We start from the raw sequence: 23,327 nt of genomic DNA, 5'->3' as shown, positions 1-23,327 counted from the left end.
GGTATTAAATACTCGATATTATCAGCCAAGCAAATTGGCCCAGGTCAAATGAGCAAATCTAAAAAATGAGATCACTAAATTTTCTCAGCTTGATAGCTTAGTAATAAATAATGTCCTTCTATTCAATCTGTACATTAAGTCTTTTATGTGGCCTTAAGGCACTGTCTTATGGCTGTGCCCATTACAGGGTAGCCATAGAAACTGACACATTTATTTCTTGGATTAGTGTGCCATTGAAAATATTAATATAATGCAGTAAATGGGGATTTAATCTAATCTACTGATGGTAGGATGAAGTTACTAAAAGGTTGCATGCTTTTCCAGTGGAAGAAAGATTATATCTGTGGAGTACAGCTCCAGTAAAGCTGGAGTATAGCTGATGTTTTGGTTACAAACACCACCTAAACAACCTATCACATTTCACATACACCACTAGTTTAAACAAGTTCTATGAAACATACAGGTATGTCCAGCAAGCATATACCTATTTCATATCCTAAGTCTTCTTCCCAAAGCTAACATGTGAAAACTGAAAGTCATAAAGGAAGAGAAAATGGGCATGCTCTGCATATTGTGTAAGCAGTGCAAGTGAAGCAGCATCTCATCCTGCAAATATGCAGTGCTGCACTTCATGGACATGCCATTAGCAGCAAAGCCTATACTCGCATTACAACCAACATTTTAATGGCATTCAGTTAATACTTTCATGCCAAAAAAAAAAAAAAAAGCAAAAAATCATGTAAGGAAAAGATTAAAAAAAAATCTTAATTCTTGAGAAGCAAGATCCGTGGTTTCCTTAATTTGTAGATGTCTACCAGGTGTCCATAAATATTAGGGCTCCCATTTCAGTAGATCATATTTGACTCAGGTTCCATGTAATAATTCATAGTACTCAAGTTCTGACTACCCTTTTCTCTGCAGTATACTACATAAATTCAGAAGATATATCCTGACAGATGAAGCATTGTTGAAAAGCTAAGTACAGCACTTTGTCCTTGAAATGTTAACATGTAATGCCATAAAGTATTCAAATAATAATTTACTCAATCTTTCAGGGTAATTAATTAAAACGGTCTAGGTGTTAGAGAAAATCACCTTGAGCTTATAAAATTGGAATGCCTCCCCTTTTCTTCTCTGCATGCAAGTTGCTCCAATGGACTTACCACATGCTTTCCAAGTTATGGTTTTTGATTTCAGCAGATAATAAATAGCCAGGATCTAATTTTGCCATGTCAAAACCGATTATGTTTCACAAGAAAAGGTGGAGTGCTCACCTACCAGATGAAGGTGAAACATAAAAACGCTTTTATTTATGTGATGTGTCCAAATTCAACTCAACCTGGCACTAGGTACTGTGAGTATGTAGACTTTAACTGTCATACAAATTTATGCATCCCTGGAAAATGTCAAATGTAAACATAAATTTAATCAAGGAATGGAAACCTTTATTATCAAAGAAATAAACACAGTTTTTTGACAACTAATGTAAATTACCTTAATGTATTTTTCACTTATTTTTCAGAAGGTCAAAGAAAAGAAGAAGAAACATTGAACAGAGACATTGCTGATGAAAATATTTCAGGCAGGTCCCGGTCCAATTATTAATGCTGATGTTCCAAAAGGAATTTGTACTCTTTAGCAACAGCACTGCATTCAGACGTGAGAGTTCCTTTTCCCATTCATTACAATGGGATAAAACAGAAGGCTTACAACAACAGATAAACAAGGACTCTGCATTATTCTGTAGTTTTCCTCACTTGAGTAGTCTTTGGACAGCATTTTAATGGCTGAAAAAAACCCTGCACATGATGAATAAGGATGCCATTCTCAATTAACATGGACAAAGGATCATAGCCATATTTGGCAAATGAGGTAGCTGTGGTGTAAGAAAAGCGAGAGTATTCACAGACATTGCCACATACATCACTGTCCGCAAATCAAAACAAGTTAATGACATTTTTGTACATCTGCCCAACTACATGACTACACATTAGTCTGGCAAGTACTTATTAGACCCAAATTAAATAGCACAATGATTATAGTTCATATTTACTAAATATAGTGTTATTAATTTATACAGCACTAAATATGGATGCTACCAGCATATAAATGATGAGTACTGAACCGAAACAGCCCAAGTTACAAAATATATTATGTTCATTAAATATATCTCAGCTCTACAAATGCAACTACCCATAGAGCTTCCATTAAAATATATACCGTGAGGGAGGAAGCATCAAAATGTTATCTATTTTCCATAACAAGTGCACTGACAACACACCAGCCTCTCAATCCCAACAGGCCCCCTCCCAGTCTGCCTCCACACATGCACTAGTACACATGTCACCAGCACAGATATATCAGCACTCATTGCATAGGCAGGTCTCAGATGGAAAGATCCCAATTCCACAAACATCTCCGGTAAGATGCAGTAAACCTGCAAACCACCTAAAATATGCTGGATATCTTAAACAGAAATTCAGTGTACTTTGGCCATGCAAATTGGACAGCACTTCCAACATCACCAAAGTCCGTCAAGAAATCTGAAACTCATTAGCGAACAGTGGGGCAAAGAAACCACAGTTCAACCCACACCCAGTGAAGAATAGGTTGGCTAATGCTTACAGGAGGAACCTCAGTCAGGAAAGACCAGTAGCACACACTAGCAGTTCTTGCTGTTCAGTGTTAGAAAACTTTCCTATCTAGGGGTGCCTTCAACATGGATTTTACGTACCACTGGTTATGTGCAAGCTTAGCATACCACGCAATAGCTTCATCATCTTTCTAATAAGATGTTAAATTAATTTTAGATGCTTGGGAGTCACAAACTAAGGCACACTGGCAAGCCAGATAAACAAAGAAAAGGATGGTTTGAGGAATCATCTCTGTTACCTATCTCCACTTCTAAGCTGGCCATAGTAGTTTTATGGAGGATTCCTGTCCCAAAGCTTTACCTGTATTTAAGCTTTAGAAACCAGTATAGACCTCTGTCACAATCACACCTAAGTTTCTAATTTAAGTAATGATATCGAGGCAGTTTTCTGAAGATGTTATGAAGGCAGCGAAAACTGATATCCCATTTCATTAACCCACAGTTCTGGTTTATCCATAGTTAACAACCTGGATTCTGAAGGATGCCACTGCTAAACTTGGGTATTTCTTTCCATCATATCATTAATTATTTGTCCAAATTTGTGCAAAGTAGAACTTGGACACACTTTATTTCTGTTTCATAAAAGATCTGGCTTTCATCTGACTTTTTTTTTAAAGATCTCACTTTTCACTTTTATGGGATCAGTTTTCCAACAATTGAGCTTATCAACCACATCTACACTGCTAGTAATTCAAAACCATGGCATATTTATTGATTCCAAAAAGCTATTACATGATATCGCTTACGTCCCTGTATTTGATTAGACTGAGTTATTGAAGGGACTTACAAAAGATTACTCAGAACTCAGCAGAGAGCTTATATAGATGTTGTCTTACCTGACATCTTGGCTATTTGCTCTTGCACCTTTATTTGTAAGTATTACACGCACAGATCAAGTTTTGCACAAAACAAGTATCTGATGTAGCTTTATCTCCATTTTGTTATTCCACCATTAAAAAAACAGCTGTAAGAGATAGGTTGTAGGTCTAAAACATTTATCCACTCCTTTAAGAGAATATTAATGAAAAACTGTGTAAAGTTGTATCGATGAGTAAGATGTATTATGACTGTATCATCCAAGTTCAATTTAAACTGAGCTATATACTACATCTGAATGTAGCATAGATCAGATATATATGAATATAAATCATGCACTTCTTTGGGAAAAAAATGCCCATAAGTTTAAAACATGAATATGTTAATTAGACTTAAATTCATTCATTATAGAAAATATTTTGACAAGTATCCTAAGAACAGTGTTTTTAAAACAGTTCAATGCATTAAATACATGCAAATTTTGGCAGTCAAAAATGCATACTGCATAGCTAAGATACCATCATGCGTCTTCATAATCACTGCACTCTCTAGATAGCTACGGATTTTTCATGACAGAGAGAAACATTTCCTTCTGTGTATCTCGTATTCTCAGACTTCTACTTCAAAACAATTCCTGAAACACTTCTACAGACAGACCTAAAACTACTGCAAACTGGAACGGCTCTGATATACTTCAGTTAGCTAGGTCTGCCAATGTTAAACCATATTCAATCTCTTTTTAAGTAGAACCGTTTGCCACTGGAATCACATCCACTGATGAGTTTTAGGACATGTTTCATTCTTGAATTACCTGCACTAACAGTGCACCTGTAGGCTGCCTTCCAAACACGCCTAAGGTAGATGTATACATGGGGTTTATATACACAGACAGATCAGCGCCTACATCAATTTGCAGTATATTCACTATTTCGCAAAATCCCTGTGTAATTTTAGGGCACAGTTTCAGAACTTGCTAAAACCCATTTAAAATTTGTAACTAAAAGGTGACGTCTGCCCCCTTTTTGCTTGGTAGCCCTCCTACAGTCACGTGGCAAAAGAGACCAGCTCACCGATCGAGACAAAAACTTATTCTGAACGACTAGGAAGCAATAATGTCCATCTGCTTTCAAAGCAGAGTGTTTTTACACAATGGCATCCTGTGTGGCCACGGAAGTGTCTGAATGGGATGCTACTGTACAACAGCCAGTGTGCCATAAATTCACACCACCCAGGCCCACGGCACTCAACAACACACACACCCTGTTGTAGATCACGGCAACAAAACTGTGACATAGAATTAGGTCAAGAAACATCTCAAAGGCAACAGTGGACAACCTCCCTTTATCAGGGAAATATACTGATTCTTTAGTTACATGTATCTACTTATGCAAGGATTTTGAATTTGAAATGGAAGTTTAAGGGACACACTGAAACTTTTTAAAATAGTAACACTTGGTCCTCAAGGAACTACGGAGATGTCCCATGTACCTCAATCACACCGTGCGAGCATCACAGCTTTTGCACGGTTCACATGTTTCTGAAAGCCCTGACTGAGATAAAGTGGATGGAAGGCCACATGATTGTTTTACAACAAAAACAAGTTTCCTCGCATGACAGTTCCCTCAGCCACCAAAGCTCCCTTCCAACTACCAGCACTATTTATCCTACTAACTGGGAAAAAGACCTGCAAGGAATCCTGCAGGCAGTATTGCAGAGAGGCAGGTTATCAGCGGGTTTGTGCATTTGCCTCTTAAGGCAGATTTGCAGCTTGCACGTGCCCGTCTTGCTAATGAAATACCTTTTGGATTGATCCACTACACAGGGAAAAATAAAAGTAACTGATTATTTTTTGAGGAAAGCACAAGTCAAATGAACCCCAGCCACATTTTTTCAACTGCAGGAGACAGATAAAATGTGATGTTGTAACTGAAAGAGCTAATACTGGTTTAATACTTTAAAATCTTTGTGTTTGATGGACCTTGGAATGCATATGTACTTATAGGAAAAACAACACTCAAAAGAAAATGAATTTAATGTTCTTGGTAAGGTTTCTTTAGGGCCAGTATGTATAAAACGCAATAGTCCTGAAAATTAACCCCAGTTGTATCATTTTGTTAATACAAGAAATCTGCAAGATATCTAGAACAATAAAGATTATGTAAATCTTTACGTAAGAAAAAGGGGTATGTAAGACAGGTTTATGTAGCTGACTTGAGGCCAAATCACAGTCCTTGAAGAAAGCAAAACCCCTCTGGACATCAGTGGCGTTTTTCCTAGGGTAAGAACTGCAAGGCCAAGCCTGTGATTGAAATACGCTGGTACCACAAGGCTCTAAAAGCCAAAGCACTGGTAAGGGCAGGAGAGCTGTTATTTCTGTACCATAAAAAGAAAGATTCTAGAGACATTATTACATTTAAATGTATTCTGATACTGCATTCTGCTTTTCCATCTCAGCAGACACTGTTCCATCTGAACAAGATGGACATAACATAGAGCACATATTTTATATTAAATATAGTTATAAGGGAAGAACAACAACCTTGGAATGACTCACTCACAGGACCAGTTCACAGGTTACACTGAGTATGAAAGGCAATTTCAGAGTAGTGGCAGAAGAAAAGGAGTTTTGTAACAAAGGTGATACAAACTAATTTCAAGACATGGATACGGACAGAACAGAGTATGCAATGTACTGTAAACACTTTTTCAAGGGAAGAAATAATGGTTCCTTTTCCAAATACAGTGGCATCTGCAAAAAAAATAAAGTCCAATTCTGTTTAGTACTGTAATGAAATCATTACAAATGCTGAAACATATTAAAAATTCAACATTAAACCACAGTGGCTTTGTACTTGTACTGCACTGAGTCTAAGCACAAGATACTAAGAACAGGAGACTGTATTAAGGCAGGACTGGTGTCAGACATTAGCAGTCCTATACACACAGTGTATGTAGGATGTAGTAAGATATTCAGTAGTGTATTTCAGCCTATACACTAAAGCACCAACAGGCTAAAGTTTTGTTCATGGCTGCATTCCTTTTTAGGATAATGGGACAAAACGGTAAGAAAATACAAGATTTGTTGAATTATTTCACAAACAGCTTATCACAGTTCTGTATCCTAGATGATACATTTCTTTGTTAAGAAAAACATAATGAAATTCACCTTTTAAAATCTAATGCAACAGACTTCTATTAGCACTAGGACTGTGTAAAAATAGCATCTTCTACAAATGAACTGTACCATAAAAACTGATGCTCATGAAATGTTATTATAATCTAAAGTTTAAAACCACAAAGCAAGAAAATTCTGAGCTAAACTGAAACTTCATCCTTAGCCCACCCAAAAGTGTTTAGACACAGCAGGGCTTGCCAAAGAGTCATAATCCTATATACAAAATATGCTGCCATAACTAGAAATTTCAAACTAAGTATGGAATTCCAGCTCTAATTCTGACTTTCTTTTCCCCGCTGTTGTGGGTATAAGCAAGTCCTTTCATTACTCCAGCACTGGTGTGGTTAATAATCTTAAAGTTAAGTGTTTTAACTATTTCTGTGCAGCAGAATTAATTTGCCAGCTTCTCAGCTACTCAGTCAACTCTACTGTTCTGTAAAGGTGGAGGAGAAGAGGAAAAAAAAACCCCAAATAGTAAAATTCTCTTTACAGAGTACTGTGGAGTGGCCGTAAAGGAAAAAATCCTCACATAACTGAGCAGTCCATTCCTTGTACTCCAAACTTGTCTTTTTTTTTTTTTTTTTAAAGAGTTACAGGCATAAGTTACTGAACTACCACATAAAGACTGAAATAAGACCTGCTGTTGAGGAAGAACAAGGTTCTCATCCAATGAAGAGATAGCAAACTGGGATGTGGAGAAGAGTGATTTTATCAGAGACAAGGTGAGGGAGGGAAGGCAGGGAGTGGGACGTGAGATGGCATAGCATCTCATAGTGTTTCCCTAGATCTCCTCCACAATTAAGTTTGTGTAGAAGGACCTCTCCCTCCATTACTGGAGACTGCTCTTTCTCTCACCAGGATCTATTTTTGGAGAGACTTCTTTTCCCCATTTCTCTTACGTGACCTCATCAATGCGATAGTCACAAAGGATTTCCTGACATTTTTGGATTCTGCCTTCTCAAGAGACACGCCCTGGCAGGAGCTGGTGAATCAGCTGCTGAAGAGGCAACCTCTGTTGCAGGATGTCAGGATTTCTACGGAACATGAGTGAGGAAAGCAGCAGATGAAGGCAGCAGTGGAATAGCTAACATGACATTTCATGGACCAAAGACAGAAAACACTTCTCAGAGAGCTCCTGCAGCTCAGGTGGTTTGTTCCGTGAGCCAGCAAACATTGCCTGGAGTCACGTAAGTCCACAGAAAGTGTACATAATGCACCATAAAGAGTTCTGTAAATGCACATTCATGGAACTTCTAACATCATTCAGTACTACTTCAGCTGATCACTCCTAATCCTAATAGCTCTGCTGCCACATAAATCTGATTTTGGCTGTTTTCCTTAAAAGAGTCATGTTGTCACACTAGGTCTTTGAACCAGAGATTTCTGAATCACCCCAAAGAACTGAGGGTGAAAGTTCAGTCTGCTTGGGGCACACTCCATGCCCACCCATCCCCTTCTCCACTGACAGTAAAGGGACTTCAGGACCCTCCAGTGGTGTCCCTTCTGACCTAGTGAGCCGGTCAGCATTTCCTTGGAGGCAGCTTACGTGTCCATGCTGGTGGAAATGGTGTCCAGCTTTGGCCAAGACCAGTCAGAAAATCTATTTTCTTCAGGATATCTTCATGTTTTCTTCTGTTCTAGCACAAATTCCTAGTCACCGGGCAACAGGTACTCTGAGTAAGGTTGCAATTCACCTATCTTTTCAAAGCTCAACATCTGTATGGGGAGAATACTTGAAACATAAAGGGAGAAAGGAGTCTCTTGGCAGAAAGGAGACTAATGTTCAGTTATGGTAAAATGCAAACACACACTCAAACCAGCACTGAGAGACCACAGCCCCAGCTCTTTTCCTCAGATGAGTTCCTTAAACACTCGTTGCCCCCTTTCCCTGCTCTCTTCTCCTATGCTGGCTGAACGACACTCAGCTACCAGAGTGGCTTGAAAGCCCATGTTCCCTCACCCCATGTTTCATCCTTACCCAGGAAAACAAGACTTGATGATTAAGATACTCTTCTATTTTTAACTCAATAAATAGGGAAATACACATTCCAATACTGTTATTTTTCAGCTTTGTATGGGTCTATTGCAAGCTCAGTAGTAAGAATAAGGAAAGATTCTGCTGAGTGAATGGCAGAAAATTAACTTCCAGGTCTGGTACATCACTGTGCCCCATTGGTTCAGAATATGCTTACAGCTCTAATGTAAGCATAGAGCTTCCAACATTGCTAGAAACCCAGGCAAGCATGTAGGAAGCAGCAGGTTAAGGGCTGTCTCTGCTGTAATTAACTTGTTCCTAGAAAGTCTGCAGTCTTCTCCTCCAAGCAAAACCTTCTAAATTCAGAACTTTACCTATTTTATTCTGCAGTAAATATTAACATTTACATTCTGAATTTCTGAAAAGAGTGAATAAAACAGAAGCCGAGTTAGAGAATGCTGCTGTAGTATTTCCACTGTAATGTTCTGTTTGAGAAAGTCCTTTGCAATCAGAGCACTCTTAAAAGGGCAATGGATTCAGCTGAATAATATATTTTTCCATTTCAAAAATATTTTTTCTCTGAGCTTTCATTATTATATACATGGACTCCCTTGTAGCTCCAAAGAAAAATATTATAGGACAAACCCTAAGGATTGGTATACTAAATCCTCTGGTTTTACTAGAACTAAAATAATTTAAACAAATTCAGAGCTTTTAATATAAACATACATTTAATAGATGCTACTTTAATTATTTCTATAAGCATAGTATCTAAATATGATAATAAAGATACATACAATAGGGTTTCTCTTTTTCACAATTGCAGGTTTAAGTATAGTGCATATTACTGTAATTTTGGTCCACAATACCTGTATTTGGAGTTCAAGTGGTATTTTTAACCTTAAGGAAACTCAACCAGTTCCATTATTTGCAGCACATCTTTCAAATTCAGCAGAAGAAGAGATACTGAGATAGAAAAGTGCCTTTTGTTCAGAAGTAAACTGTTGAAATTACTAAAGCCTTAATTTATGCTTGAGCTCCTCAGCCCAAAATGTGGGCATCGTGACAAAATAATAACACAAGTATTCATTGGATCCTAAATCTTTAGAATGTAAGCATGCCTCATGACAGCCTGTGTCAAAGTATCCACAGAAGGAAAGGACTGGTAAGAGAGAGACAAGATTTTCCTAGCCACAGCAAGATTTGGTCCTCCCCTCACGCCCCATGACAAAACTCTCCCTGCTGCTAGCAGGTTAACTCTGCAGCAGAAAAACCTGCGCAGCGATGTTGAAGGGACTCAAACACTCCTGACAGACAACAGCAATGAATGCCATGGATATGATCCAATGAATTAGTACCACACAAAAAAGTATATTTTTGAAAGAATATTATTTGGCTTACAAAGTCAAAAGGCCAAAATGTGGAAAACGCCAGATTTAAGGCTGCCTGAAAGCCTAACTCGGATGCCATTTGTAACTGCATTAATGACAAAGTTGCAATGGCACGATCACTTACTCCGCATCCGCTGTTTCACTTCATCAATTCCTGCCAATGATAACATACTAAAGAGCAAAATTAAGACATCCTTAAATCTGGCATTCCCAGCCTTAAAGTGTTTGACTTCATAACCTAACAACGTTCTGAACAAATTAAGTCCTCATGACAGCAATGTTCTAATCTTCTCAACATCATTAAGAGCTACTATGGTGATTTACAAAAATGGCCCTGGTGTTAATCCAAAATTACAGCTTCAGAGTTCGCTTTCATTTTTATCAAAAACTTAATTACAAGCCTTATCATGCTGCACAATCTAAACATTTCATTTCCTCAAAAATGAAAAAAAAAAAAAATTTAAAATTCTTAATTTCATATAGGTTTTGATTTCCAAAGTCTGTAATTTTTCCTGGCTTTGGGAGCCTTGTAGACCTGTTAGTTATAATGGAAAGCTCCCAAAACCAGGAATAACTTTAGAAATTGTCTCCAGAACAAAAGCTTTATCAGAAGCAAAAGTGCTAAAGTTCTGAAACTTGCACAGGTGTGAGCCCAGACAAATCTAAACACAAGAACATTTGGGTGTCCAGAAAGCTATGGGTCCATGATGCACTTGCTCATAGGACTTGAACGTGGACTGTACAGAGGGAATTGTATGTTCAGATTACTTTCTTTTCCATTTCCCATTTCCCTCTATTTTCTACTCACAAATCCTGAAAATCCCTGGAAATGTCAGTTCCTCACAGATCCAACCATCCACTGATGACATATATTAAGTCAGAAGGGGTTTGCTTCATCAGAAATAAAGCCTTGTTGGTTTTCTTCTCAAGGTGTTCATAGTGTTTAAGCACTCCTAAGAGTTTACTGATGTTCAAGATCCAACTGGCGATACATGTTAGTCCAACACAAGAGTTAATACGCTCTGTCCAGGTGCCAATGTTAAACACACATTGTCACAGGTGATGTGCCTTGCTGTTGTAGCCTTAAGATTCAACAAGTGGTTGGCATCCTCCATTCCCACACATTACACGAATATAACCTGAAAGTGCGAGTTGGCCCTAGACAAAGGGCAAAACACAGTCAATTTGCTTTTCATCCGAGAGCACTGACAAACCAGGAAAGAAACTTTTTGACTAAGTAACAATTCCTTCCCAGGGGTCCTCCCAGAAATATGCAACTGTCATCCCCCTTTCGATTTCAATGTCCCTGTACAGGCACAAAACCCTAACTCAGCTAAAAGCTCCCCACAACTGTACTGTAGCTGTGCTTTCAGTTGCCGATGCTTTATGAGCTTTGAAAAAAAAGACAGTCAATGTTGGGGTTTCTGATGTAAAATGAAACCTGGGATCTAATTTGAGACAACAAAATCTAATTACTACTCATAATAACGAATCTTTGGCTTTGTCATTTTCACCTGCAGTGTTCTTGGCTATGGAAAATGTTGAGGTCTATTTATCAGAGTCATTTGCAGTGATGTATCATTTACTGTTCTTGAGAAAAAAATTACTCTTTAAGTTGCATTAGAGTTGATATCAAAATTCACTTTTACTATCAGACTCAAAACTGAGGTTCCTGCCAGTCCTTACCTAGGTAAATCTCCCCCTAAAGTAACAGTGTTGGCCAAAGAATGTGGATCAAATCCAGTGCAAATGGGAAAGCCCATTATCTCCCACACATATGAAGAAACCGCCACCATTTCCCCATGTTCTCTATGAAGGTGCAAGACGCAAGGACAGCCTGGCTCAGTAAATTTTTCCACTTGCTTTTTTTTCAACTGATTTTGTTCAAAGTACTCTTGGGGAAAAAAAGTAAAAAGACAAACACACTTCTGCTAGCAAATGCCAGAAGAAAAATATATTCTAGCAGACTTTGGCCAACACAGACTTTAAATTAATTTACATCATCAAAATACCTCTTAATTGTGTTAAAACATTCTGAAAACTTATTGCAAACATTTTTCTTCCAAAACTCACAGGAATCTTTTGCTTTACAGTCCATTCTTCACTCACATGCCCTTTTTCTCTCTCTTTGGAAAATATATCAATTGCTGATTTAAAAAAAAGAAGTGTTTTGGCATGGCTGACTTGTAGAGATATGGAGCTAAGCAGAGTCAGTGAATCCACTCACTCTGATATGGACACATGATATGCAATTAAAATCTCCATTCACATTCCTACGGGGTTGTCAATCATGAGAAAAGCCTTTTTGACAACATCCAGTGAAGCGTACCAACTAACTGCTGAACAGGAACTTAAACAGTAACAGCTTTTGTTACGAGCAAGAACGGATTTTACCAAGATTGGGCTTGGTTTCTAAAGAAATCATTATGTTAAAATTTGGGGGGCTTTTCAATAAAAATTAAAATGTGTCACAAAGCTATTGTGTGTGAAGCTATCATATTATGTAATACATGAGGGTTATCAGATACATGTGAAAAACCCCTCTAACCTTTCTTGGCTGCAGGAAACAATTTAACCTTTCATATTTAGAACAATGAGCAATGATTACAAGCCAGTTTTTATCTAGAAGAGAAAATTTTTCTAATTGCATGTTGTCTATTTGGTAGGCACTGAGTATCTTTCATAACATTATAAGCTGCCCAGCCAGAAAACTAACACTGTAAGGGGCCTGCTACTGCCAAAAATGATACTGTGAACAATTTATTACAGACACACTGGAAAATGATGTGGGTCAATTAAAAGTATTTGCAACCCTCTGAAAATATCCTAACTTTGAATTTATTATAATAGAGGAAAAGTCTTTGATAAACACTGAAGATGCGAACATTTATTTTCTAATACCCACTTAGAAAATGTAAAACTCATAAGACCATTAGGGTACTTTAAAAATCAAATTTGTAAAGGTAAAACCAGTAAAAACAAATAGGTCATTATTAAACTGCTGTTTGTGTTTTGAGCACTAACCTTGAACTACAGTTTTCAGACATGTTAATATTATTAGATATTGAAATATTTGCCCTCTTGCTTATCATGCTCCGTAACTGAAGAGAGAGCAGATGCATCCTGACTATTAACAGTCATGACAAATTGCCTTACTAATGAATGTTACACACTGAAAGTGCCATAACTGATTAAACTACAATTTCCCACTACCAGATAGAGAGAGACTTGGGAACTCCAGCAGTGGACAACTCTGATGTTCTGCCAACAGGCCTTCAGGGCACAGTGTGGTATTTAGAAAAACACACTGTAAATTCCATATGAATATATTCTAAAAGACTATGTGTATACAACAGGTTTTAAAGAACATTAGATGAAACAGCTTAGGTTTGTAGTCGATGAGCCATGCAAAATGGATGTGTTTTAACAATTTTAGTATCATTACAAGGCTGCATTGGAGAATATTTCTGTTGGGTTCCTCTACCCCTCTCCCCACCTCCCCAAACATTGCTTGTGCTTTTCTTTCACATAAAATCTTTCTTTTGTCAGTCTCTTTGTCGGTGCAAAATTGGCAGCAGTTCAAATTCAAAGTACTCCTATTCATTTACTGACCATTAAACCAATGTCATTCTAGTTCACATCAGCCAGAGAGCTAAGCTCTAAAAAACATAAAAGGCTTGCTTCACCACTGACGAATAATGTGTACATTTTTACAGAGCTTAAACCTTAATGCTTTGCCTGAAACTAACAATACAGTATATCTTATCATTCCTTTTTCACAAGCAGGCAGCTGCTGAAACGCTTGCCACTTCAAAATATCAATTGCTTGCCAGAGTTGTCCTCAACACACCCTGTCAAACTCATGTATATTGTGCAATGAAAATGGTGCAGGACTGAAAGATAGAAATTGTGTCAAATTCTGCTGTAAGGGTATGATGTGCAAAGAACAATGTATGACAACCGTAGAGACTACAAACAATAGCAATGGAGCCAGACACTACATATATCACAACTGTGCCTGTACATATTTTATTGTATGTATTATATATTTAAAGCATGACAAATGTGTCATTGAAGCTATGTGCTACACCAAATAGAAACCCGTCAGCTAGTTAAGCTTTTTCATTTCTCTTGATGGAAGTGTAGTGGTATTTTTCTGCCCTCTGAACATTTGTTTGTAAATCACACAGCACAAAAAAAACCCATCAGGTTTTCAAAATGAGTAACAGAAAACAAAAGGCAATACTACAAGATGAGAAAATGAGATTTTGTTCAATTAACACTTTTGCTTTTCTCTAAGGACACATAGCCAGGCTACCTTAAAGAATATCTGAGGCTATGCAAGACAAATACAATATCACTGCACCCATAAATTACAGTATACCTAATTTTAATGCAGATAAGTGCTGGCCTATTGATTTGCATGTTTCCTTGGCAAAATGGAAATCCCATGTGAGTATGTTCTTTGTCTGTAGAAAATGCATTTTAAAAAACCTTTATGAATACAGCTATCTATGCTAAAAAGGAAAACATAAGTCACTAGTATAAAATTACATATGGAACCTAGAGGTATTACTGCTCATATATACACACACGTACACATGCATCTCTCTGTGTGTGCGTGTGTGCATGTGTGAATGCGTGTTACACAATCACGTAGTTTTTTAGCAGATAGTTACCATTTCTACAAAGTGTCTTAACTAATGAAAATTCAGCCTCTAATCTTAAATTAGCTGAGGAAAAAAACTGCAGTTGCCAAACTAAGTAACAAAGTATGTTAATCGTAAAGTGACCATGGAATGCTAATCTTAAGTTAAAGAAAAAGCACACAGTTGCAATAAAAGATAAATGTTTAGGAGGAAAGATGAGTGCAACAGCCCACAACAGCATGTAGGTTGCAAAACCTGAACACACGGGATTCCATGAAGGTCATTAACTGATATAATCCTAACCAAAATGAATAGATATGCCATTAAGGTGTTAATAAATATTTTGGAAAGAGAATAGGTGTTTTAGGTGCTCAGGGTTGCTGACCTTTGCTGTGTTTATTAGTGGGACAATGATGCATTATTAACACACAGCAGCTGTACCTGAACTGCTGCCATGAACATAATAGCCTTTTATAGCCATCAGGGGAGTGAGATAGGAGGCCTTTATTAACCACTAGACATGATTAGCACATTATGTGAACTTTAGTAGGCAAATTATCTCTTATTGAAATATAATGTTGGTTATAACTAATTGTAAACATGATTTTAAAAACTTCTCAATGCAAACTAAGGGTTTTACTACCATTTAGCAAATTACTGGCCAGGCCCCTAGAAAAATAATTCTTCTTTTCCTTTGTTCAACCTGCAAAAGCAACTGTGCCTCACAAGAACTTATTGCACTATGCTAAAACCACTGACGTGAATGACCTCCACATCATTAATATTATTCTTCAGAACTGTAAAAAGAACCCAAACAGACATTTCCAGCACAATTAAGAAAACTCTCATGAAAAAAAATACCTTGCCTTATATTTTCCTATCAAGATTACAAGCAGTTCTTGCAAAAGTCAGTTTGCCAATACATTTTCAAGAGTTAACTTGAAAAAATAACACCATGATTTACTTCAGAAAGCTTAATTTTGGGTAAGATTATCCCATTAGCTTTCGCAACTGAACACAGCACTGAGAGTCCATTATGAGCAGTCTTTTATGCCCTAGCAGAAAGTCATTAACATAAAATAAATCATTAGCTTTGATATTAAGCCTCTACTATCTGCAGGTTTCTATGACTAATGTTCACAACTGTGTCTGCCAAATGATAAATTATACTTTTTTGAAAGTCCCTTTTTACCACTATTTTTCCTCTTACTATTTATTATTATTTCAGTCTGATGCAAACATGATTGTATATGAAACAAATGTTTTCCCTTATTCATGAACTCAAAACTACGCACTTTTGGCAACTGCAACCAGAATACGACTTCGAAGCCATCTACGTATAATACAGGGTAGAAATGACGGAGTCTCAGAGTAAGTTCACTTTCTTCAAAGTGAGCAATATATAATGAAGCAGAAACATATGTGTGTATACATATAGAGTAGCATTGATACAATAGGAATTTATACATATACATAATCTTCTCACTCTTCTGGCAGGAACTGTCTGGATAAATCTTTTGCTTCACATTGTAGACTTCCTACGTCCCTTACTGACCCATTTCCCTAAGTACAGGTTATCACTGTCTGATTTCAGAGTTCTGATTTCTTCTTGCATATCAAATAAGTAACTGGACTTCACTGCAAATTTCCTTAATATAACAAAAAAACCATACAGTAACTTCCATTTAACCTTTAAGACCATATAATCATCAACAACAATAGCAGGAGACAGAAGTACTACCACAGCAGCTCAATTTCCATGCTTAGCCAGCAGTACCTTTGAAAAAAGCCACTCGTGCCACTTCTGATTGGTAGAGAGCAGTTTAACATTCAAGAATGTGAGTGCTAAAACATTCTGACATTTCCACTAACCTGGATTTTTCAGATGCTCATGTAACTCAAGTATGTTTTGTAACTTAGAAAGCAGTGTGTTTCTTGGGAGGAAACCATACTATGAGGGCCTACAGCAAATCAAATAGCAGCCCAGTGAGAAATACTAAATGAACAGTTCAGAAACAGTGTTAGCATATGTGCAATTGAAAGATAAAATATAAATATTAGTAGAGCCATATGAAATTCAAATGCTAAAAATAAACTACTTACTGCAAACATAAGAAGCAAAAGAAAACCACGGACATTACAAACGCCAGTGGCACCAAGATCTCTGCTGAAAAATTATTTTAATTTTGACCCTCTAAGTCAACAGCTAAACTTTTTATTTGATGCCCTGCCTTACTAACCTAAAACTGATCACCACCAATGAGCATAAAATGCAGATATTCCAGGGGAAGGGGAGATGAGATCTTCTTCTGTGCACTTGCTGCTGTGGAAGGGCGATGCTTGTTGCTGCTGCTAATGCTACATAATCTGTGCCTAACCATAGAATAATGCAGTGTTGCCATTTTCCAACTGAATGCTGTAGGGAAAAATGTTATGATCAAGAAAATCTCATTCAGGTTGATGTGAATTCCATGTCTGAAAGTATTTTGGAAGCACTGCTATAATTAACAGTCATTTGGCGCTTCCGCTATAAACCATGTTTTGGAGCAGTTTATAACTCAGCGTTTTTAATGAGAAATCACTTCTTGGGCAGAAAACTGGTACCTAGCTGGGTAACTAAAACAGTACAATAGAATAGGACTACTTCAGCTGGAAGGGACCTACTAGTCCAACTACACCTAGTCTAACTGCAACCACAAAATATTTAAATTGGTTAGGCTATGTTTAAAGTAAGTATTTTAGTGTATGCAGCCCATGCTAGACATCCACAGAGCATGTGTCCACTTCAAAAAGACAAACAAAGCTGCCACTAATTGCCACCGCTGTCAGTTCCAGAAGCCAAGGTCTCCATTGATCCAGGGACTACTCTCTCACCACAAGAAGTGGTGCTTTCAGGTCACTCCTGAGCCGTGCTGAGAGAGCAGTCAAAGGAAGCTTTTTACTTCCACTGTCTAAGCTTTGTTGTATCTGCCATCAATACAGGATTTAAACATCCAGGAATTTTGATCTAAACCCTATCGTGATGAGGACATTCCTCTGCTTAATATAAAGTCATATTTTAAACATAGTTCATTTTCCGGTGCTTCTGTACAGTGTTAGCAAGAGGAGAAGGTCCTGCTAAGATGGGAATCTGCGGGCAGGAGGGTGCTCAGTTCTTCCTGGTAAAGTGTGATCGTCCCCAACATGCACTAAATTCAAGGGGAGTTGGGACTGCGCACTCCTCCACAGTATCAGCTCCTTAAGTCCTTAAATGCAGCTCCAGCTGCTCTTTGGCTTAATGTAAACACCAAAGGTACTGCATGCACTGTAGTGTTTAGCTAATTCAGTATTCTGAATAGTTTACAGTTTCCACTTTTTTCAGAAGACCTCATGATAGGCTGGTTGAGGGTTAATGCCCTAGAGATGAAACACATCACTCTGGTAAGAGAATAAAACATAATTTCTCTCAAGGTACTGACTGGTGTTTGGCAGAAAGGAAAAAAAAAAGAATGACTGTGAATGCTTTGGTTTATAGAACATCTTTGAGAAAGATTTCTCAAAAGCACATACATAACTCATTTTCTGTGTTCCACTAAAATTGGGACCACTTCTTTTCTGAAACGCTGGAATTTACGGAGGCACACTTGATGCTTTCCTGTAACTCTGAGACTATATTCTATAGTCAAGAAACCCAGGGAAAAAAGTCCATTTACCTTATTCCTATGTGGTATTTTCTAAAATTAAAACACTTAACACTTAAAAATCAACAGTCAACACTAATGTAACTGCTTCATCTTTCCTTTAAAAGGCACAAACAACTTTCAAGTATGATTCTAATGCAGTAGGGGACAAGGAAGTTGTCTTAAGGAAAGAAAAATAGACCTAGAATAAACAAATGGTGATCTATCAGATGAGCATAATCTAAAATCCTGCCAAAACACTAACACAGCATTTCAGCTTTAGAGCTGTCCTTCCCAGCACTGGCTTTCCACAATTCTGAGTTTCAGATAGAGAGTGGATAGAAGCAAGCCACTGGAAATAATGTACACTTTGTAAACAGCCATGGAACATTTTACTTAGTCTCTGTGGTGGGGTTAAGCTTACACAATAAATTATTTTAAACACTGTATATAAATATATGCACTTTTACTCCATGGAATTCTGATTACGAGCAGGATTGTTACCTGCTTACAAAGCACTGTATTATATCTCCTTATCCACTTCTACCCAATGTCACGCCGCTGTTTTCATTTTGAAGGGCTTTGCTTCTCTCTCTCTCTTTTTTCCTCTGTATTCCTCTTTTTAAAAACAACTACAGTCTATCATTCTACCTCTGCTGTCTGGCTGTATTTTTCCACTGCACTGACAACTACCAGTGAATACAAGAAAGATGAGTTGTAGGCTCCAGTATTTTTGAACCAGGTAGCAAATCACAGAAGAATCCAGTGCATAATTCTGCAAGGCTAACCATTGGGAGCAGTAAAGACCATTATTTTCTCCCTACTGTTGGCAGGGGTCAGCATCCCTGTCATTAGCGGTGTCAAACTATAATTATATAACTGCACTTTATGTGAGCAGATATCTGAAAACACTGTAAAGTTGCAAATATGAAAATATACCAATCTTTCTTACAGTACCGATTGAAGCGGTCTTTGGAGGTGACACTTCAATATGGAAACTCTCAAGGATGTTATTTATTGCTCTCTACATACACATTTAAACTTATCATCTGACTTCTTCAAGTAGCTTGAAATCCCTCACCATATTCTTCTATCAAATTAAGACACTCAAACTTATTTCTTTCGTAGCATTTGACTCAATTAAGGAACGTGATGTTTCTTAAACTTCAGCTGAACCAACTACTCTTAGTAGCCTGTAAATGTCTGAAATGCAATTGTGCCTGAAGTTTCAAGAGACAAACAGTACAACCGCAACTCTAAATCTGTCTGTCCAACATAAGAGTTCCTCTACATTATTTCAAAGGCTGACCTATATACCGCAGCATACCGTCTATTCTGCCTGTTTGTATAAGAGATACCTCACACAGTTGTCATAACCAACATTGTTTGCATTGTTCTTTCACTTTTCTTTCTCCATGGGTAATGTGAGAGAAACAAGGAAAAGCCTGCATAACAATATAGGCAGAGTATAATGAGCTTTCACAGCAGATACAGAAATATTAGGCTAAGATGCTTAGAATGCTATTTTAGGTTTATAAAATAAAGATCTAAGCAGTCTTCTGAAACAACGCCTGCCAAATGAAAATTTTAAGGTAAGAGGCAACTGAATCTACGTTATTGCATTTTGCTTTGGCTACAGAAAAATGCACTGTCAATACCTCCCATGTAGGTGCCTGGGAACTCACTCATACGCTACGAAGAATCATCTGACAGGAAAAAAACCTAATGCTAACAGAAAAATTTGGAAACTTTAAAGCGTTTTTGTGGAATACATTCTAAAATACCAGGAGCTCAAGCAGACTTAAATGTAAATAATCAATATCTTCCATATTTGTTAAAAACAAAACAAAACAAAACAAAACAAAACCCAAACCAGGTATGAAAACAAGGGCCAAATCCACTAGTAAGTGCCCAAAGCAAGCTTTAACTCACTTTGCAAGAAACAAGATCCAGTTCTGAATGAGTTTTGCAGGTAAAGACCTAATCAAGACCACCATTCCAACCCAGAACACAGACCCATCACACTCCAGCCATCGTCTCCTTTCCTGGGAGAGGTCAAGAGCAAACACTCAACCAAACTTCCTGAACACAAAATTCTGCAGGCCTCACGCCCTTCCAACTCCCTAAATACACACAGCAGGAAAATGAGTGACAGAGCAATACTGTAACATGATGACATGTTTAGAACAAGTCAGATAAGTTTTCACAGCAATGTTAATCATGCTGGGCGAAGGGAGAGAGTGAAGGGGGTGAAAAAGGAAATGTTCAGTAAATGCATGCCTCCAAGGGGCCTGGCAAACCTGCTCTGTCCATTTAACGTAATCAATGGTCAGTGGCAAAGACATCTGAAAAAGACATTTGTCCTATGTTCGGTATCTTATATCGAAACATTCCTGGGAAGTCTTTTCCAAGCATAAAACATATGTCTTCTGACTGTGCACTTTTAAGCACAGTATCAGTTCAGGCAAAGTGAAATAGAAGAGTTGCAACTTGTCTACAGAATGAGTGTCTCATTTGCATTTAAAAAGAACAGTTTGCTCCCTCATACATGGCATGACTTAAAAGAAGCTTTAACCAGCTAGTAAAGAAATCCTCAAAATGACTTTCTAAATTAATTTATTCGATTTGCAGTGCAACCCACCAAAAATGATTTAAGGAACTTAATTGGAAAATGATTTAATATATTAAAGTAATTCCTGATTTTCCAAAGCATTTAACTTTTAAATTAAATCTGGTCCACTATCTCAAGAATGATGAGTGAAATGTGTATTCAAGTCATTACCTTCTTTTTGAAGCTTTAAATCACTGATAGGTTTAATAACGTTTGTCCAGTTTCATTGCCAAATGGGTCTTCAGACACTTTGGTGCTTAAGTCATTCATATTAGCGCAAGCCTCTCACTTGGCAACACTTTATGGTTACAGTTTACAAAAACAGACAATAGAGAAAATAACGGCAAGCCACAGAGGAAAGGTAGCAGTAGCCTCAGGATTAGTCAGGGCACTTGCAAAAAATTAACGCACACATACAGGCTCCTACCCATCTGGACTCTTCCTGCTGAACAAAGTTCACTCCTGGCACAAACTTCCGATCTACAGGGCAGGTTTGCCAGATGCTGCAAAACGCGGCTACTCGAAACACCACTAACAGTCATACCTCTGGGATCCCTCTCGAAATATCCTTAGGCATCCACCACAAAGGGCCAGATTTACCCCTGAGTTCTATAACTCCATTGAGTATATGTGAAATGCAGCCAGGATGAATTTGGTCCTTTCTGTTGTGATTGGTAGATGAGACCATGTGGGAAATCTTTCCTGAAAACTGAGAGGGCTTCACCCCGCCGCTGCAGCCTCCGCGCTTGAGCAGAGAAACACGCAATTTTGCTGTTTATCTCTGAATCGAGCCAGCTGCCCGGAATGAAAGAGACGGCTCTGAACATCTCTCTGACACGTGAGACCCTCATGACAATAGCCAAGCGCGGAACCAGGCTGTCCGCGGCGGGATGGGATGGATGCCCCACGCAGGATGCGGGATGCCCCTCCGCACCGGCGGCCAGCCCTGCGCACGGCGGAGTTTACGCTGGGGAAACAAAACAAAACAAAACAAAACAACCCACAACAAACCCAAAACCCAAACACAAAACCATCTGCTGCAGCCCGCCACAGGCTTCCACGGCGGGTTTCTTAAAACAAACGGCTCAGCGCACAGGTTTAAAACCCATCTTTGGGGAAGCGCTCGCTCGCAGCTTTCTCCCCCGGCGGGGGTGTGCTCAAGAAGTGCTCTGGGTAGCTCGCACTTTCTGGTTAATTTCCTACGGCCAGCGTTTTATTCATGTGCAAAGCCCGTTCCGTAACAGCAGAGAAAGTGCAGCTCACGCATAAAGCACCAGCTGGCCCCGGCCACGGAAGCAGCAGCAATGCAGGAGCCCCAGCCCCCTGGCTCGGTAGCAAAAGTATCGCGAAGTGCTCCGGGTTCGCGGCACCAAACTCTCGTAACCAAACGCAGGATTTGGGCTAGCGCGAGCCTCCTCTGCAGTTCCTCCTTCCCCAGGGCTCGGGGACCTAAAACTTAGCTCTCCTCAGGCACTGACCCCGTCTGCAGCGGTTCAGTCAAGTTACAGAGAAATTGGGAAGGCAGTTTGCACAGCCGGGACAAAGTCGAGCTCCTGTTCTGGCCCCACTTGTCACCCTTTACAGTGCATATACAGAGGGGTGTGTGTGTATGTATACGGAGATGCCGCACAGACAGACAGACAGACAGACGTGCTCCCGGCACGGCCGAGTACCGCTTTGACACATGAACTGCAGGGTACGCGGCGGGGCAGAGAGTTTCTGCCGGATTGTGGCGGGCGCGATCTGTCTCGTTAAAAGGAGCCCTAGAAATCCAAGTCCTCCGCATCAACATCCTCGTCCACGCTGTTTCTCCAAAAGGGAACATATTATGGAAAATGCCTCCCCCACCCACTCACCCCCCCACCCCCCGCTCCAGCCGCCCGCCCCCAAACTACTCCGGGGTTTTAATTTGGGGTGCCGGCAGGGGAGCGGGTGCGTGTCCCGGCGGCACCTCTCCGGGGCGGGCGGCACTGCGCCCCCCCCCCCCCCAAACCCCAAATCTCGGCGGGTGCCGCTGCCCTCTGCGCCTCGCCGGTGAACTTGGTGCGCGGCTGCCCAAAAGCGCTGCGCCCGCTCATGCAACGCGCCGCGACAACAGCACAATCGACAGCACAGATAAAACACCTCGGACGACACAAAACACGAGTCACCTTGTTGCAATAGTAGGGGTCCAGGCAGGGGGAAGGTCCCAAACAAGGCGTATCAGGAGCGGCTGCAGGCTGAGGAGGTGGTGAATAAAATCTTACGTCCATTTCACTAAAACATCAAGCAAACTCCTTTTCTTTTTGTCGTTAATGTTGGTGCAAAAAGGGGTGTGCGTGAGTGTGTGTGTGTGTGTGTGTGTGAGGGGAGGGGGGGACACACAACAAGACTGAGAAGAATAAAAAAGAGGTGCCTG

The 23,327-nt window shown here is 39.1% G+C and overlaps 1 protein-coding gene across 2 annotated transcripts in view; it reads right to left on the bottom strand.

The window, feature by feature from the left end:
- The window catches only part of TOX (thymocyte selection associated high mobility group box), a 230,517-nt gene that overhangs the window by 205,772 nt on the left and 1,418 nt on the right, over positions 1 to 23,327 (bottom strand). The window contains exon 1 of one of the 2 annotated variants that reach the window (XM_064442661.1): positions 23,080 to 23,272. The exons of the other annotated variant lie outside the window; for it this stretch is intronic. Coding sequence (XP_064298731.1) covers positions 23,080 to 23,181 — 102 coding nt within the window. The 5' untranslated portion in view covers positions 23,182 to 23,272. Of the gene's footprint in view, positions 1 to 23,079; positions 23,273 to 23,327 lie in introns of those variants that run through there. 2 annotated transcript variants of the gene reach the window in all.

This window comes from Phalacrocorax carbo, chromosome 2 (genome assembly GCF_963921805.1).
Source record: "Phalacrocorax carbo chromosome 2, bPhaCar2.1, whole genome shotgun sequence".
NCBI lineage: Eukaryota > Metazoa > Chordata > Aves > Suliformes > Phalacrocoracidae > Phalacrocorax > Phalacrocorax carbo.
The sequence above is the reverse complement of the archived record's forward strand: the minus strand, read 5'-3'. Positions and strand labels throughout refer to the sequence as shown.